At 42.5% G+C, this 17,035-nt stretch overlaps 1 protein-coding gene across 3 annotated transcripts in view; it reads left to right on the forward strand.

The window, feature by feature from the left end:
* TTC8 (tetratricopeptide repeat domain 8) overlaps positions 1-17,035 on the forward strand; it is a 57,339-nt gene that overhangs the window by 15,814 nt on the left and 24,490 nt on the right. For all 3 annotated transcript variants that reach the window (XM_002719609.5, XM_002719610.5, XM_051826184.2), the window contains 5 exons: positions 95-158; positions 264-423; positions 636-725; positions 4,245-4,289; positions 15,569-15,654. In XM_002719609.5, coding sequence (XP_002719655.3) covers positions 95-158; positions 264-423; positions 636-725; positions 4,245-4,289; positions 15,569-15,654 — 445 coding nt within the window. The remainder of the gene's footprint in view (positions 1-94; positions 159-263; positions 424-635; positions 726-4,244; positions 4,290-15,568; positions 15,655-17,035) is intronic.

Below are 17,035 nucleotides of genomic sequence, written 5' to 3' on the forward strand. Positions count from 1 at the left end.
TACCAAGCCATTACAATTGTGAAAATTGTGTTAGCTGACAGTTTTTACAGATTAATGAGTAATATGTGAGTCGAATTTGCATTTCGTCTCCTAGGCCCTGGAACATCCTTGAAACTCCCTGGAACTAGTCAATCGGGAGGGCCCAGTCAAGCTGTAAGGTATGCACTTCGGTTTTATACCCTCTGCCACTAAATATTGACCATACCGTGTGGGAGTCTTTCATTAATTCATCTTTGTGCTCCAACAACTTATGATCTTCACAGGCCAGTCACTCAAGCTGGGAGACCCATTACAGGTTATCTTAGGCCCAGCACACAGAGTGGAAGGCCAGGCACTATGGAGCAGGCCATCAAAGCACCCAGAACTGCCTACACAGCCCGCCCCATCACCAGCTCTTCTGGAAGATTCGTCAGACTGGGAACGGTACATTCTTTCTGTTTTCCCCAGCCTTATATTACTAAAGTAACCTAACATTATGTTACATCATTTTCCACTATTATTATATAGAGAATTATATGGAAAATTTTTGAACGTGAGTTCTTTTTGTTTATGTTGCCTTTATGCTTTTTGTGCACCCTCAACTTATGCTTCAAGAGAAAGTTTCTGATTCCTTATTCTATTGTTTTCCCCCATAGGCCTCCATGCTTACAAGTCCTGATGGACCCTTTATAAATTTGTCTAGGTTGAATTTAACAAAATACTCCCAGAAACCTAAATTGGCAAAGGTATGTACCTAAAATTTTGATGTAATGTTGAAAGTATGATGATAATGACTTCTTTTAGTCCAGGATTGAGGGATGAAGTTCATGTACTATTCTGTACTGTAGGAAACTTGTTTTCCTCTGGTAAAGCAAGCAGGTAGACAGCTTCATTCTCATGGAACAAAGCTGAAGAGGTCATCCATATGTGTGCATTTTCCTTGTTCAGCTCGTACTATTCTCAGAAAATTTCCTATCCCTGTAGGATATTAGGAATTTCAAAAAGATGAAAAATGCATGAACTCCTAATTAGTAATTAATCAGACATCTCAGGAAGGATTACTCAAGATAGACAATGGCAAGCCACCTATTAGTAATACTAACTACTCAAAGATTAAATGCTCCTTTAAAGAGAAAGTGAGAGATGGGATGAGATGAAGAGAAGGCAGAAAAGAGGGGAGCGAGTGAGAAGGGAGTGTATCCATGACCTTCCCAGAATAAAAAACTTGGCGGGGAGCTTTTGGAATAATGCAAAGACAGGAGCACTTAACTTCTGGAAACTGATTTAGGCCTAACTTGGGTTTTTAGCTGGCCTCTCTGTGAACTCTGCATGAGTGCTGAACCTGTTGCTAATCTCAGTTCTTTTTAAATTTATTATTTGAAAGTCATAGTTACAGAGAGAGAGGGAGAGATCTTCCATTTTCTGGTCCAGAACTGGTGCCCACTTGGGACGCCGATGTCGCAGGCTGTGACTTTACCCACTTTACCACAGCACCAGTCCCGCTAACCTCAGTTCTAATGCTGTTTAACATATTTACTAAATATCAAACACTCTAGGCAAAGTAAAAATGGACACTAGCCATACAGACTCAGACTTTAAATCTGAAAAAGAAATGTCATTTGGTAGACAGCGAATCAACCAATAATAATGTTGGTGGCTTTAACAGTCCATTTACTTTCATTTAGGAGAATTCTGAAGCTTTGCTGATTTCTCTTCCCTTTATGAGAGTGGAATATTAAAAGTAACTTGTATGGAATGTCCAGTTCCCTACATGCTTTAGGCTGTTTACTTGCAGTGTTGGGCTGACTAGTTGATACCACTGCTACATTTTAACCAGGAGTTAAATCAGTGGAGGCATTTCCCTCCATTAAATTAAGATGCATCCACGAAAGACCTGATCCACGTAGGAGGTTTATCCTGAGCTAGATTTTGTGCCTTTTTAGTGTCCTGTGGAAATAATGCCATGTGTTTCTGTCTGGCCCCTAGCTTGCCTGGGGTCTCTGGACTCTAATCCTGGCACCACCTGGGGTGGTGATGCTGATGCTGTCAGTGTCATAACATCCTTTCCATAGCAGCAGTAGCACCAACTGCACTCTTTTCTTCCTTTTTAACATAACAAATGGAGAGAGAGTTCTAGTTTAATAGAGAAGAGCCTTGTCTTGAAATATTTTTGCCTGCTTCCAAGTTGTTTTCTCTTTCTTTAAAAAGTAAAAAAAATAAATAAATAAAAATAAAAAATAAAAATTATATTTGAGAGACAGAAATAGAGAAAATGCCCATCTGCTGGTTCACTCCCCAAATGCCCACAGACCCCAGGGCTGGGAGGCAGGAACTTAGTCCAAGCTTCCCTGTGTAGGTGGCAGGGACTCAACTGGAGCCTCTCAGGGTGCACATTCGCAGGAAGCTAGGATTTGGAGCAGAGCCAGTCCTCTAACCCACGCACCCCAATATGGGATGGGTTTCCTAACCGCTAGGACAACTGCCCACCCTGTTGCCTCCAGGTCTTCTCTGTTAATAACCCTGGTGGCTTGCAGGGCTGCTAGCCTCCTTGCAAGTGTAAAATAATGACACTGTGGAATAAAGGTGGTACCACCAGGTGGTAATCCAGTACACATTTACCTAGATGAGTTGGATGAAGTATTAAAAACAATGATTTTCAGCTCTGTCTGTGTATTAGAGTCATCTGGGGGCTTTTAAAAAATGCATGGGGGGGCCGGCACCAGCTCACTTGGTTAATCCTCCGCCTGCAGTGCCGGCATCCCATATGAGCACCGGGTTCTAGTCCCAGTTGCTCCTCTTCCAGTCCAGCTCTCTGCTGTGGCCTGGGAGGGCAGTGGAGGATGGCCCAAGTGCCTAGGTCCCTGCACCCGCATGGGAGACCAGGAGAAGCACCTGGCTCCTGGCTTCGGATCGGGCACCGGGTTCTAGTCCCAGTTGCTCCTCTTCCAGTCCAGCTCTCTGCTGTGGCCTGGGAGGGCAGTGGAGGATGGCCCAAGTGCCTGGGTCCCTGCACCCGCATGGGAGACCAGGAGAAGCACCTGGCTCCTGGCTTCGGATCGGGCACCGGGTTCTAGTCCCGGTTGCTCCTCTTCCAGTCCAGCTCTCTGCTGTGGCCTGGGAGGGCAGTGGAGGATGACACAAGTGCCTGGGTCCCTGCACCCGCATGGGAGACCAGGAGAAGCACCTGGCTCCTGGCTTCGGATCGGCGCAGCGTCGGCCGTTGCGGCCATTTGGGGAGTGAACCAATGGAAGGAAGACCTTTCTCTCTGTCTCTCTTTCTCACTGTCTATAACTCTACCTGTCAAATAAAAAAAATGTATGGGATTAAAAAAAATTTATGGGATGAGTTTCCCTATCTCCCATCCTCTGAGGTTTTGATTTAATTAGTCTTGCCTGGGGCCCCTATGTGATTCCATTGTGCAGTTAGGCTGAGTAGCAAACACCCTGTTAAAGAAACCTAAGTAGTCTGAGCCTTAGAGTGACTATAAATACCATAAAATGAGAAATAACTTTTTTAAGGATTTATTTTATTTGAAAGAAGGAGGTGCAAAGAAAGAGAGAGAGAGAGAGAGAGAGAGAGATCTTCCATTGCTTGGTTCACTCCCCAGATGGCTGAAATGGCCGATGCTAGGCTGATCGGAAGCCAGGAGCTTCTTCCGTGTCTCCCATGTGGGTGCAGGAGCCCAAGCACTTGGGTCATCCTCCGCTGCTTTCCCAGGTGCATTAGCAGAGAGCTGGAAGTGGAGCAGCAGGAGCTCAAACTGGCACCCATATGGGATGCTGGTGCTGCAGGCCATAGCGCTGGCACCAAGGAGAAATAACTTTAAAAATTAAGCAAACACACCCTACTTTGTGCTTGAGAACTCTACTTTGTTTCAGAAGGAACTTACGGATTTTTCATGTCTTCTCATTGTTAATATTATCACTCTATAACAGATGTAGAGAGTGTGAAAAATTGGCTTACTTTATTATATGGCAGTCCTAAAGTTGGTCTGTAATAAGCATGCTTTTTATTTGTCTTTTTCCAATAAAATAATATGCATAATGTGAAAAACTCTTTAATTTTTTCATTTTTTAGTTTTCATTCTATAAAAAAAGGAATTAGTTGTAAGTAGTAGTATTTTAAAATGACTGAGTATAACAGATGCTGAACAGATTCTTAGAAGTTTCAGGTACTTTAGAGTATCCTGTGCTTTTAATTTGGATAACACAATAGAGTGCTTTTGCTGAAATTTAATCTATTTTGGCATTTTTTTTCTTCACAGGCTTTGTTTGAATATATTTTTCATCATGAAAATGACGTTAAGACTGTAAGTTGTGAACTCATGCTGTTTTATTATAATTTTCTAATTTGGAGGGTTTAGATTTTGAAATACTCATAACATTTTATTTATTTATTTTCATTTTATTTGAAGATACACAGAGAGACAGAAACACAGATACAGAGAGATATCTTCCGTCTGCTAGCTCAGTTCCCAGTTGTCCACAACAGGTCAGGGCTGGACCATATGGAAACCAAGAGCCTATAACTCAGTCCTGGTCTCCCATGTGGGTGGCATGGGCTTAAGCACTTGAGCCATCATCTGCTACCCTCTCAGGTGCATTAGCAGGGAGCTGGATTGGAAGTGGAGTAGCCAAGACTTGAACTTTGTTATGGGATGAGAGTGTCCCAAGTGGCACCACAACAAACAACCAGCGGAAAACCTTTCTCCTTCTTTCTTCTCTATTTCAGATGGGATTGTCAGTGATCAGTGAAGTTCACTCTGAAAAGATAAACCTTTAAACAGAGACCGAGGAAGGACAGGAGCGATCTGGTTAGGTGTAGGGAGGGCTTTGCAACCAGAGAGAACTTTTACTGCACAGGCCCTGTGTAGACCTTTGCAGTGACTGTTTAAGGAGTAAGAGGAAGCTGCTGTGGCTGGAGGTAGAGCTACGAGGGAGATGATGAGTCAGAAACAACAAGCATGTCACATGGTGTTTTGTGTGCAATGTCTGTATTAGTAGATTCATCTTTTTTTTTTTTTTTTTTTGACAGGCAGAGTGGACAGTGAGAGAGAGAGACAGAGAGAAAGGTCTTCCTTTGCCGTTGGTTCACCCTCCAATGGCCGCCGCGGCCGGCGTGCTGCGGCCGGCGCACCGCGCTGATCCGATGGCAGGAGCCAGGAGCCAGGTGCTTTTCCTGGTCTCCCATGGGGTGCAGGGCCCAAGCACCTGGGCCATCCTCCACTGCACTCCCTGGCCACAGCAGAGAGCTGGCCTGGAAGAGGGGCAACCGGGACAGAATCCGGCGCCCCGACCGGGACTAGAACCCGGTGTGCCGGCGCCGCTAGGCAGAAGATTAGCCTAGTGAGCCGCGGCGCCGGCCTGTATTAGTAGATTCATCTTGAGAATGTTGCTCTATGTTTTGGGATTTACATAATGTTGTGTAGGAATAGGAATCACATTGAAGAAAAAGAGAATTTGTTCCCTAAGCTACTGAATGTAGATTATAAAGATTCTGAGGGCTAGCAGAGTCTAACCTTTACCTGTTGTGTGAGTAGCAGTGTAGAATGCTTTCGCAGTTCTTCATATATATTGATTTTTTTAAAGTCAGTTAATAAGTGGAACAGTGACTTTCAAATTTTTTATGTAGGCAGCAAAGTATTTTTCTTCAAAGGAAATCTTACCCAGACCCTTTTAAGTGTAAAATAGACAGAAATGCAGCTGTTTGAGTGATAGCAAGGATAGCAAACTTAGAACACAACCTTGGGCTTCCTTATTCCTCCCACCCAAGAGCTTCTGCCCTCAAATCTGAGGGCCATTGGTAGTACATCAGTTGGGCTCTGTTTCTGAATTACGTTGGGGGATTTGAAAATAATGCATTTCTGGATCTGTGCTTGATAGCCTGAGTCAGACCCCCCACGGTACGGCTGTGGCTCTGGGCGTAAGAAGAGCTTCACAGGCAAAGCTAATTTCCAGCCAGGACGGGGAACTTCTGCTGCAGAAAATAGTTTCAGAACTACAGCAACGTTGGAAAGCATTTCTGATAATGCAGGCAAATAGAGCTGGGGAGCATTAGCAGGATTTGAAGAGCGGAGCTCCGTATAACTAACAAATAAGAGGAGGCACGCTTCGTCTCAGTGAAAGAAGTCAAAGAGCTACGTGAAAGAGGACAACAAAAATGGCTCTACCTCAGTAACAAGGAAGGTGATGCAAAACCCTGCTGAGAACAGATCTCCTTAGGTTTTCTCCTTAGAGACGGTGATTCTCTTCTTACGCTAGAAATAAGCAATGCTCAACAGACTCGTTGGCTCCTGTTGAAGTAGATGTTTGTAACTCATTAACTGACACTTGAGAAAATTTGTTTAGGGACTTCCTTTTAGAGTCTTTTTTTTTTTTTTTTTTTTTAAGGATTTTTATTTATTTATTTGACAGGTAGAGCTACAGACACTGAGAGCGAGAGACAGAGAGAAAGGTCTTCCTTCCATTGGTTCACTCCCCAAATGGCTGCCACGGCTGGCGCTGCGCCGATCCGGAGCCAGGAGCCAGGAGCCAGGTGCTTCCTCCTGGTCTCCCATGTGGGTGCAGGGCCCAAGCACTTGGGCCATCCTCCACTGCCTTCCCGGGCCACAGCAGAGAGCTGGACTGGAAGAGGAGCAACCGGGACTAGAACCCGGTGCCCATTTGAGATGCCGGCGCCACAGGTGGAGGATTAACCTAGTGCACCACCGTGCCGGCCCCTCCTTTTAGATTCTTGATCAGTGAAGAATTTAAAAAAAATTTAAACTAGCATACAGCGAAAGTATTTCTTAGATTTGATTCGATTTATGAAACAATCACAAAGCAACCAGACTGATTCATCTATTGTGTCATCTCCTTGGTGAGCAGAAACAAAACCAAACGTGCAAGAGCAATACAGGGGAAAGTTGTACATCAAGCATAACAAAAATATTAGTTATTTGTCATACTTTAGAAAGCGCATCTGAATTATTTTTAAAATGTTTTTATGAAAAGAGAAATATCCCATTTAATAGGAGAAAATGCCAGTTAACCAGCACAGTAGAACTGTACATTCTCACTAAAGAACAAAATTGTGAAACAAACAGATTTTGAATTCTGGGTGAGAATGTAGTAAATTATTGTATATTATAAGTGATATTGTAAATGGCCCAGTAATTTAGAAAAAAATATAATGTAAAGCAGGTAGCCATAAAGGTATTTATTCAATTTGTTTCTGAAATTTCTCTTATCAGGAAATTCAGGATAAAGCAAAGTGTGATATTTGCCATTGCATTTATTGTAGTTTTATAATAGTAACAAAAATACTTAGTAAACAATTCAAGTGTTCAAGGATAGGTGATGAGTTTGATAATAAATAGCATGATGGAATTTTATGTGTCCCTTAAGAATTATAATTATAAAAACTAGGCAGAAATGGGGAAAATGTTTATTTTATATGTTAAACCAAGAGCTATACTGTTTTGAATTAGAACTCTAAAAGTATATATTTATGATGGATACTAGAAGGCATTACATGTAAATGAAAATACTAGTATTATGAGATTAAAATGTATTAATTCCACACATAGTTGTGGAATGCCTACATTGCACTAGCATCTTAGATTATCACCATAAATAAAATAGTTGTGCATTATGGCACTAACAGAGATTAAGTCTAAATTTCCCTCCTTTTTCAAAGTTCTTAATAAGGTTATAGCAACTTTTAACTTACTAATTTAGCTATATTTTAGTGGCAATAATGAACTAAAATGCTTGTGATCATGTGTTAGTTTTATCTGCTTACCCCCCAATACAACATGATGTTTGGTAGAACACAAAGCAATTAGTTTTGTTTGTTTAGTGAAAAGCACAAATGGTTGGTTGCTTTGTTTTCCTTTTTATTAGCTAATTCATTTATTGACTTATTAGCTAGTTTATTCTTTAAACAAATAATTACTGGAGTGCCTGTATATTAATTGGTGGCTGTTATGACAAGTTCTAGAAGATATTACTTGAAAATGAAACAGGTGTGCCTGTGGCCTTGCTGGATGCTAGATATACTGAGTAGGACAGATGCCTTCCACTGTTTCATTCTCTTGTGGCCTTGCTACATTATAGTCGTGTCTGGGTCAGCTCATTCCATTAAAATTGTCATTCTAGATTTTGCCACAGATGTTATTTTCTGAATGAAGGAAGGATTTACATAATGAATGCAAAGTATGCCTTATTTTGTTTAAAGATTTATTTATTTGAAAGGCAGAGTTAGAAAGAGGCAGAGGCAGAGAAAGGGAGAGTGGTTGTCTTCCATCTGCTAGCTCACTCCCTAAATGGCTGCCATGGCTGGAGCTGCACTGATCCAAAGCCAGAGACAGGAGCTCCTTCAGGGTCTCCCACACAGGTGCAGGAGCCCAAGCTCTTGGGCCATCTTCTGCTGCTTTCCCGGGTGCATTAGCAAGGAGCTGGAATGGAAGTAGAGTAGCAGGGACTCGAACCTGTGCCCATATGGGATGCTGGCTCTGCAGGCTGTGGCTTTACCCACTACACCACAGCATTGGCCCCAAAGCATGCATTTTTATAGCATATGTACACTTCGTATACTAGCTGGAAAAAAAAGGAATTTTATTTTTAATATGCTTAAAAAATCAGAAGGGTTTTTTTATTAGTTACTTTGAGTGGCCTCCAAATTTGTTTTTAAATAAAGTAGTTTATACAGATATAGAGAATATTCTAAATAAATATAAATAATATTTTAAATAGTATTTAATTACAAAAAAGAATAAAATTGTTCTTCCAAGGCCCAAGTGCTTGATCCCCTATACCTCCTTTGGGAGACCCCAAAGAGGCTCCTGGCTCCTGGCTTTCATCAGCCCAGCTCCAGCCATTGTGGCCATTTGGGGACTGAGCCAACAGATGGAAGAACTTTCTGTCTGTTCTCCTTCTCTGAGCCTGCAACTCTGCCTCTCAAATAATTAAATAAAATCTTTTAAAAAATTTTTAAAAATTGTTCTTTCATAGAAAACTGTATTTCTTTTCTTTTTAAGATAATATAGTAGGGCTTTATTTCTCATATTTAAAACCTTTTTTATACTAAAAGAATAAAATTATTATTGAGCACTATACATTATATTCAATAGCCTCTAATATACAATCCACAGTCCATCAACAGTCAATCAAACCCAATAGCAGTTCATTTTTCACAATGCATGAGTTAGGGCAGCACTCCCTACAACTTACAATAAGATTCTACTTAGCTCTTATGGGCAGGGCTTGGGGATTTATACCTTATTTCTGATCATTAATTGATGAAGAGCATCAGAAGTATATGAAAATGATACAAAGTGATTCTGATTTTAGAAACATTAACGATAACATCAAAAAGATAGAAATATACCTGCTTAAACTAATTTTTTTTTTTTTTTTTTGACAGGCAGAGTTAGACAGGGAGAGAGACAGAGAGAAAGGTCTTCCTTCCATTGGTTCACCCCCCAAATGGCTGCTACGGCCAGCGCGCTGCGCTGATCCGAAGCTAGGAGTCAGGTGCTTCCTCCTAGTCTCCCATGCCGATGCAGGGGCTCAAGTACTTGAGCCATCCTCCACTGCCCTCTCGGGCCACAGCAGAGAGCTGGACTGGAAGAGGAGCAACTGGGACAGAACCGGCACCTCAACCAGGCCTAGAACCTGGGGTGCCAGCGCCGCAGGCGGAGGATTAGCCTAGTGAGTCACGGTGCCGGCCTCTACTAAATTCTTGATGGGAAAGTTCTCAAGAACAAGGCAATCTGTTTTATGCTACAGAAAGGGGGCTAATTTTCTTTTCTTTTCTTTTCTTTTCTTTTCTTTTCTTTTCTTTTCTTTTCTTTTCTTTTCTTTTCTTTTCTTTTCTTTTTTTTGACAGGCAGAGTGGACAGTGAGAGAGAGACAGAGAGAAAGGTCTTCCTTTGCTGTTGGTTCACCCTCCAATGGCCGCCGCGGCCGGTGTACCGCGCTGATCCGAAGCCAGCAGCCAGGTGCTTCTCCTGGTCTCCCATGCGGGTGCAGGGCCCAAGCACTTGGGCCATCCTCCACTGCACTCCCTGGCCACAGCAGAGAGCTGGCCTGGAAGAGGAGCAACCGGGAAAGAATCCGGTGCTCCGCCTGGGACTAGAACCCGGTGTGCCGGCACCGCAAGGCAGAGGATTAGCCTAGTGAGCCGTGGCGCTGGCCAAGGGTTAATTTTCTTTTAAGATCAAAGGATTTTTTTTTACAGAATTTCATATTTTGCTAATATGAAGGTATAAAACAACAAAGAACAACAATTCATATAGCATTGAATATATGAGGGTAATGTTGATATCTGAAATGGTTGGATAATTCTGGGGGGAAGTTTAGAATAAATGTAACAGGCCAGTGCTGTGGCTCACTAGGCTAATCCTCTGCCTGCAGCGCCGGCACCCCGGCTTCTAGTCCTGGTTGGAGTGCCGGTTCTGTCCCTGTTGCTCCTCTTCCAGTCCAGCTCTTTGCTGTGGCCCGGGAAGGCAGTGGAGGATGGCCCAAGTGCTTGGGCCCTGCACCCGCATGGGAGACCAGGAGGAAGCACCTGGCTTCTGGCTTTGGATCGGCACAGTGCACCAGCCGTGGTGGACATTTGGGAGGTGAACCAACAGAAGGAAGACCTTTCTCCCTGTCTCTCACTGTCTAACTCTGCCTGTCAAAAAAAAAAAAAAAAAAGAATAAATGCAACAGAGGTCAATAATCACCAAATCCAAAGGTAAGAGCAATATCAGTCAATTCTAAACAAAGCTAACATTTTATAGGCCTATTACTGATTAGTAGCATTTTTGTTTTGCAAATGGGCATATCCTGGTAAGAATGGAAGAAAGGACAATAACATGCAAAATATTAAGTATACACTTTAAAAATTATGAACTATGCAGAAGTTAAGCTTAAGTGTGGTACTAACATCTACATCTGATTTAAAACCACGTGGTTCAATGATTGTAGAAGCATGATATTAGTCACCAAAAGTCTCAGAACACATTGTATGGATTTTGAAAGGTCATTTGAATATTCTGTGATTTCAAATTTATCTCCATTTGCTTATAAAGTATGTATTTTTAATGTACTAAAGTAGCATGGAAAACTGTGTTTCTATCTTTTGAGTTCTTAATACTTTCTCATTTAGGTCGGTCAGTATTGATGAAACTAAAGTGGCGTGTAGGCTGGTGACTCTGTATTTGTACACAAATAAAATGTTATAAACATAGGGAACACTTTGAACTAATATTTAAATGTTAAGAGAATAAACTTGACCTATGGATGCTGTATTTATGCTTTGGAGCTTTTGAATAATTCCCTTTTCCTACCCCTCTCTTTGTGGACAATATTGGCAGCATCGACAAAGCTGAAGTAGCGTGTGGGTTGGTGATTTTGGAATCTTTATTTCCATATGCTCTTCAGTTTCATCACCCTGAGGTAGTCACAACTATAACAATAGTGGAAGGATGATTGTGTTTACAACTTTCAGAGGTTGGACATATTCACAGGCCTTATGCTATCTAAGTCTTGCCAAAGTTCTTTTTGCTTTTGGATTTCTATAACTTATGACCTTAAAAAATTACATTCTGGGCCTTTCCTAATAGCCAGATGTTGGTTTTATTAAATTACTCAAAGATCCTTAAAAATAAGGATATAGTCATTTGTTTTAAAAAATTGGGAGAGACTTTAAATAAATACAGATATTCTGTCACCACTTTAATTTCTAAAAATGTTAGTGGTTTCTAGTTTTGGATCTTACTACTATGATAGTTTTATTTAGTTCTTAAGAAATTTTCAACATAAATCAGAAACAGAAGCTAAAATTCACTGTGGCACTGTGGCGCAGCGGGTTAAGCTGCCATCTGTAGTGCTGGCATCCATATGGAAATCAGCTTGAGTCCTGGCTGCTCTGCTTCTGATCCAGCTCCCTGCTAGTGTGCCTGGGAAAGCAGTGGAGTATGGCCCCAGTGCTTGAGCCCCGGCACCCACGTGTGAGACCCAGAAGAAGCTCCTGGCTCCTGGCTTCAGCCTGGCCCAGCCACTACCATTGCAGCCATTGGGGAGTGAAACAGCAGATGGAAGATCTATCTCATTGTTTCTCCTTCTCTCTCTATGTAACTCTGCCTTTCAAATAAATAAATAAATCTTAAAAAAAGAAGAAGAAGAAGAAGGTTTGAGTGCCTCTCTGAGCACAACATTCCACAATCATGGAGATGTAAGAGGAGGGTGTCAGGGCTTGGAAGCTCAGGATCCATTTGAAATTGTCACAGTTAATTCTGTATCAATAATTCACAATCATTTCCTTAAGTGGCTTAGCACAAACATGTGGATCCTTCATAAGAAAACTTGCTTCGGGATCATATCTGAAGCCAAAGTCAGCAGCCTCTAGTAAACACTACACCTTTCCTTGGGCAGTTAGAATATTTAAAACATTTTGGATGTTTTTTTTTTTCTAAAAAGCAGAGGCTTTATTTATATCAAACATGAGAGTGAATATGATCTAATTTCTGGGAAAGGTCTTTATAAAGATTTAGTTAAAACTGATAAGTTCAGGTATTTACAATGCCTGCCTGAGTTAAGCTGATTGAAAAATATATTTTCCTAGCACTTCCAGAGAGAATAGTAATTGAAGTTCTATGTTTCCCTTTATTTTTTGCTTTCATTTTTACTTCTGGCTGGAGGGGAAAAAAGAAAAATAAGCATGTGAGAGTAGAATGTGGCTTGTTTTTAATTTCCATAGCTTTCAAGTAGAGATGTTGATTTTTCAAGTCCATTAGAGGCTCAGCATGGTGACACCAATCTTTCAAGAGGTTTGCATATTTAGAGGTGTCCCCTGGAGCAAGAGAAGATGGGGAACACCAGGAAAGGTAATTAATTTTGCAGCAGGAGATCCAAGTGATTCTTCTGGCATTCTTTTCAGAAAAGAGAAGTGGACAGTAATGTGGGATACATTTTGAGATAATAGAACTGACAATCCAAGAGTTACTTTAACTGAGCTGTTGGACATCATGGTTAAGTTAACATTGGCGAAAGAATGAAGATTTTTCAACTTTGAGAGAAGGAATAATAAGTATTATAAGCAATAAGAATTCTCTTTAATAATCCCATCTTCTAGTCACCAGATCTTTAAAGGAGCTTCAAACTTATTTTTTAAAAATTAATTAATTGATTTCTATTTATTTGATCAGAAGAGAGAGAGAGACAAAAAAGAGAGAAGGAGAGAGAGATAACACAGAGATCTCCCATCTGCTGGCTCACTCCCCAAGTACCTGCAACAGACAAGCTAGGCCAAAGCCCGGAACTAGGAACTTAACCCGGGTCTCCCATGAGGGTGGCAGAAACTCACGTACTTGAAGCGTCAGCTGCTGCCTCCTAGGGTGCACATTAGCTGAAAGCTGGAATTGAAAGTAGAGCTGAGGGCCGGCGCTGCGCCACAATAGGCTAATCCTCCACCTAGCGGCGCTGGCACCCTGGGTTCTAGTCCCGGTCGGGGTGCCGGATTCTGTCCCAGTTGCTCCTCTTCCAATCCAGCTCTCTGCTGTGGCCCGGGAAGGCAGTGGAGGATAGCCCATGTCCTTGGGCCCTGCACCTGTATGGGAGACCAAGAGGAGCACCTGGCTCCTGGCTTCGGATCAGCGCGGCACACCGGCCGCAACAGCCATTGGGGGGTGAACCAATGGAAAAAGGAAGACCTTTCTCTCTGTCTCTCTCTCTCACTAACTGCCTGTCAAAAAAAAAAGTAGAACTGAGACTTGGACACACACATCCAGTATGATATGCGGGCATCCCAAGTGACAGGCTGTTAGGCCAATTGCCTGACCTTGGGAACTTTGAATTTGTATAAAGATTGATTTGCTTTTACCTTTATCAAAAGAATTTCCACTTCCTCGGTATATAACACTAATTCCTATTTAGTTAGTCATCTCTTATTTGATCTTAAGTAAACACTAGAAAGAACAAACTAGAAGATGGTAAAAGATACAGGATAAACAGATGTGAAATATGAAAGCAATTTAAAGAGATCTTTTTCAGTCTGCAGCAAGTATTAGGTGATGTCAGGGTAATGGAACGGTGATCGTTGAGGATAGCAGCTACCCAAATAACCGCGACTCCTTGCATTCCTAACAGTCTCATTTTCTTTTTCCTGTGTGCTTATTTGACCCTTCTCTACTTCTCAAAACTTGTCTTATTTATTTTTCTTAAAAATGATTTATGGGGCTGGTGCTGTGGCATAGCAGGTAAAGCCACTGCCTGCAGTGCCGGCATCCCATTTGGGCACTGGTTTGAGTCTCGGTTGCTCCACTTCTGATCCAGCTCTCTGCTATGGCCTGGGAAAACAGCAGAAGATGGCCCAAGTCCTGCGCCCACATGGGAGACCAGGAGGAAGCTCCTGGCTCCTGGGTTTGGATCAGTGCAGCTCCAGCTGTCATGGCTGTTTGGAGAGTGAACCAGCAGATGGAATACCTCTCTCTGCCTCTGCCTCCCTGTAACTTTGCCTTTCAAATAAATAAATAAATAAATCTTTAAAAATAAAAAGATGTAGTTATTTGAGAAGCAGCGAGAAAGACAGACAGACAGACAGAGTTTCCATCCACTAGTTCACTCCCCAAATGGATGCAGCTGAAGCTAGGAGCCAGGAACTCAACCCAGGCCTCCTGTGTGGGTGGCAGGAAACCCAATCACTCCAGCCATTGCCACTGCCTCCCAGGGTCCCCACTAGCAGGAAAGAGGAGTCAGGAGCTGGAGTAAAGGTATTGGACCGAGGTACTCTAATATGGGACACAGGCATTCTAACCAGCTTCTTAACCACCAGGTCCACTGCCCGTCCCTACTTCTGTTTTTTTTTTTTTTTTTTTTTAAATTTATTTGACAGGTAGAGTTATAGACAGTGAGAGAGAGAGACAGAGAGAAAGGTCTTCCTTCTACTGGTTCACTCTCCAAATGGCCGCTACGGCCGGCACTGTGCCTATCCAGAGCCAAGAGCCAGGTGCTTCTTCCTGGTCTCCCATGCAGGTGCAGGGCCCAAGCACTTGGGCCATCCTCCACTGCCTTCCCAGGCCACAGCAGAGAGCTGGACTGGAAGAGGAGCAACCGGGACTAGAACCCGGTGCCCATATGAGATGCCAGCACTGCAGGTGGAGGATTAACCAAGTGAGCCATGGCCCCGGCCCCCTGACTTCTGTCTTTAAAGTGGGATCTGCAATTGGACATGCCATAAACAAAGGCTTGACTGCCACTGAGTTTGGAGCCATGTTGAACCATTAAACAGCAGATAAATAGTGTGGAGAGGGTACAAATCTAAGAATTTTAAAATGTCAATCCTGCATTGTGTATTAATATTGTATACATGTGTATTATACATCTGCTTTATTTTGAGCAGTGTTCTGTCTCATCCGTTGTTAGTCCTCTCGTCTGGAACTGATTATTTAGGGGAAATTGGTGGGGCCACCTGAGAACACGAGCAACTTGAGTTTGTTCTGTCTGATTTCTAGTGCGTGTTTTGATTGATGCTAAATATATGGTTTATTTCATTATTACTCTTGCTGAGTGTTAATTGTTAGAAAAGAAAATCCTAATCTAAGCTGAATTGTTTTCAAAGGCTTTGGATCTGGCCGCCCTTTCCACAGAGCATTCTCAGTACAAGGACTGGTGGTGGAAAGTGCAGATTGGAAAGTGTTACTACAGGTAAAATTTTAATTGTTGAAAGGCTTAGAAGCGGTATATTTTTAAATCTCAAATCCATTCTCTTTTTTGCTCATGAAAAAATGAGAACTGTGGCTTTGGCTTACTTGAGAAAATATTTGCTTAATGACCACATGATAGCAACAAAACTGGATAATAAAGTTTCGAGCTGGGAGGGTGGTGCTTCGAGGCCATCAGATCCAGCTCCCCTTCTCAGATGAGGAAGCTGAGGCCAAAGAGTAGCTGTGCTGTGCATTAGCAGCAGTTAGTAACAGACCTGGGACCAGGACAAGTCTGCAATTCCTGGTCTGTGTCCTCTTGACTCGCAGGCCTTTTTATTGATACTGACGCCTTACATCTGTAAAGCACCTGACAGTGAGCACTAGTTTGTCCGTGCATCACCTCACCTCACATTCGTCTCACGGCTCCTCAGAGGTAGTTGCTATTAGCCTTTCTCCCAGAGGAGAGAAGTTGAGCCTCAGAAAAATAGTGGCATGCAAGAGCTTGAACTCCACTTTCTGATGCGTTTCTGGTTTTACTACTCACACATTCCTGTATTGTTCTCCAGGACTTGGGTGTTCTTAACATTCACTAATGTTTAAACACATTTTAAAGCAAATTAACAGAGATAAGAAAAGTAGCATTAATTTTATGAATTTAAAAAAATTTATTTGAAGAGCAGAAATTAGACAAACAGAGGGAGGGAGGGAGGGAGGGAGAGAGAGAGAGATCTTCCATCCCCTGTTTTCACTCCTCAAATGGCCAAAACAGCCAGATCTGTGCCAGTCCAAAGTCAGGAGCCAGGAGCTTCTTCCAGGTCTCCCACACGGATGCAGGGGCCCAAGCACTTGGGCCATCTTCCATGCTTTCCTGGGTGCATTAGCAAGGAGCTGGAGTGGAAGTGGAGCATCCAGGACTTGCATGCCATGGTGCCCACATGGGATGCTAGTGTTGCAGGTGGTGGTTTTACTTGCTATGCCACAGTGCTGGCCCCTAATTTTTTTTTATTTATTTATTTATTTATTTATTTATTTATTTATTTATCTGAAAGAGTTACAGAGAGATAGAGGCAGAGGGAGAGATCTTCCATCCACTGGTTCACTCCAAATGGCCTCAACTTCTGGAGCTGAGGCGATCCAAAGCCAGGAGCCAGGAGCTTCTTCCAATCTTCCATAGGGGTGCTGGGACCCAAGCATTTGGTTCATCTTTTACTCCTTTCCTAGGCCATAGCAGAGAGCTGGATCGGAAGTGGAGCAGCCAGATCTCAAACCAGCACCTGAATGGGATGCCAGCACTGCAGGCAGCAGCTTTACCTGGTACACCACAGCGCTGGCCCCCGGCCCCTAATTTTATGACTATTTTTATAGCAACTAGTAAATATGAT

The sequence above is a fragment of the Oryctolagus cuniculus genome, chromosome 20, assembly GCF_964237555.1.
Source record: "Oryctolagus cuniculus chromosome 20, mOryCun1.1, whole genome shotgun sequence".
Taxonomy (NCBI): Eukaryota; Metazoa; Chordata; class Mammalia; order Lagomorpha; family Leporidae; genus Oryctolagus; species Oryctolagus cuniculus.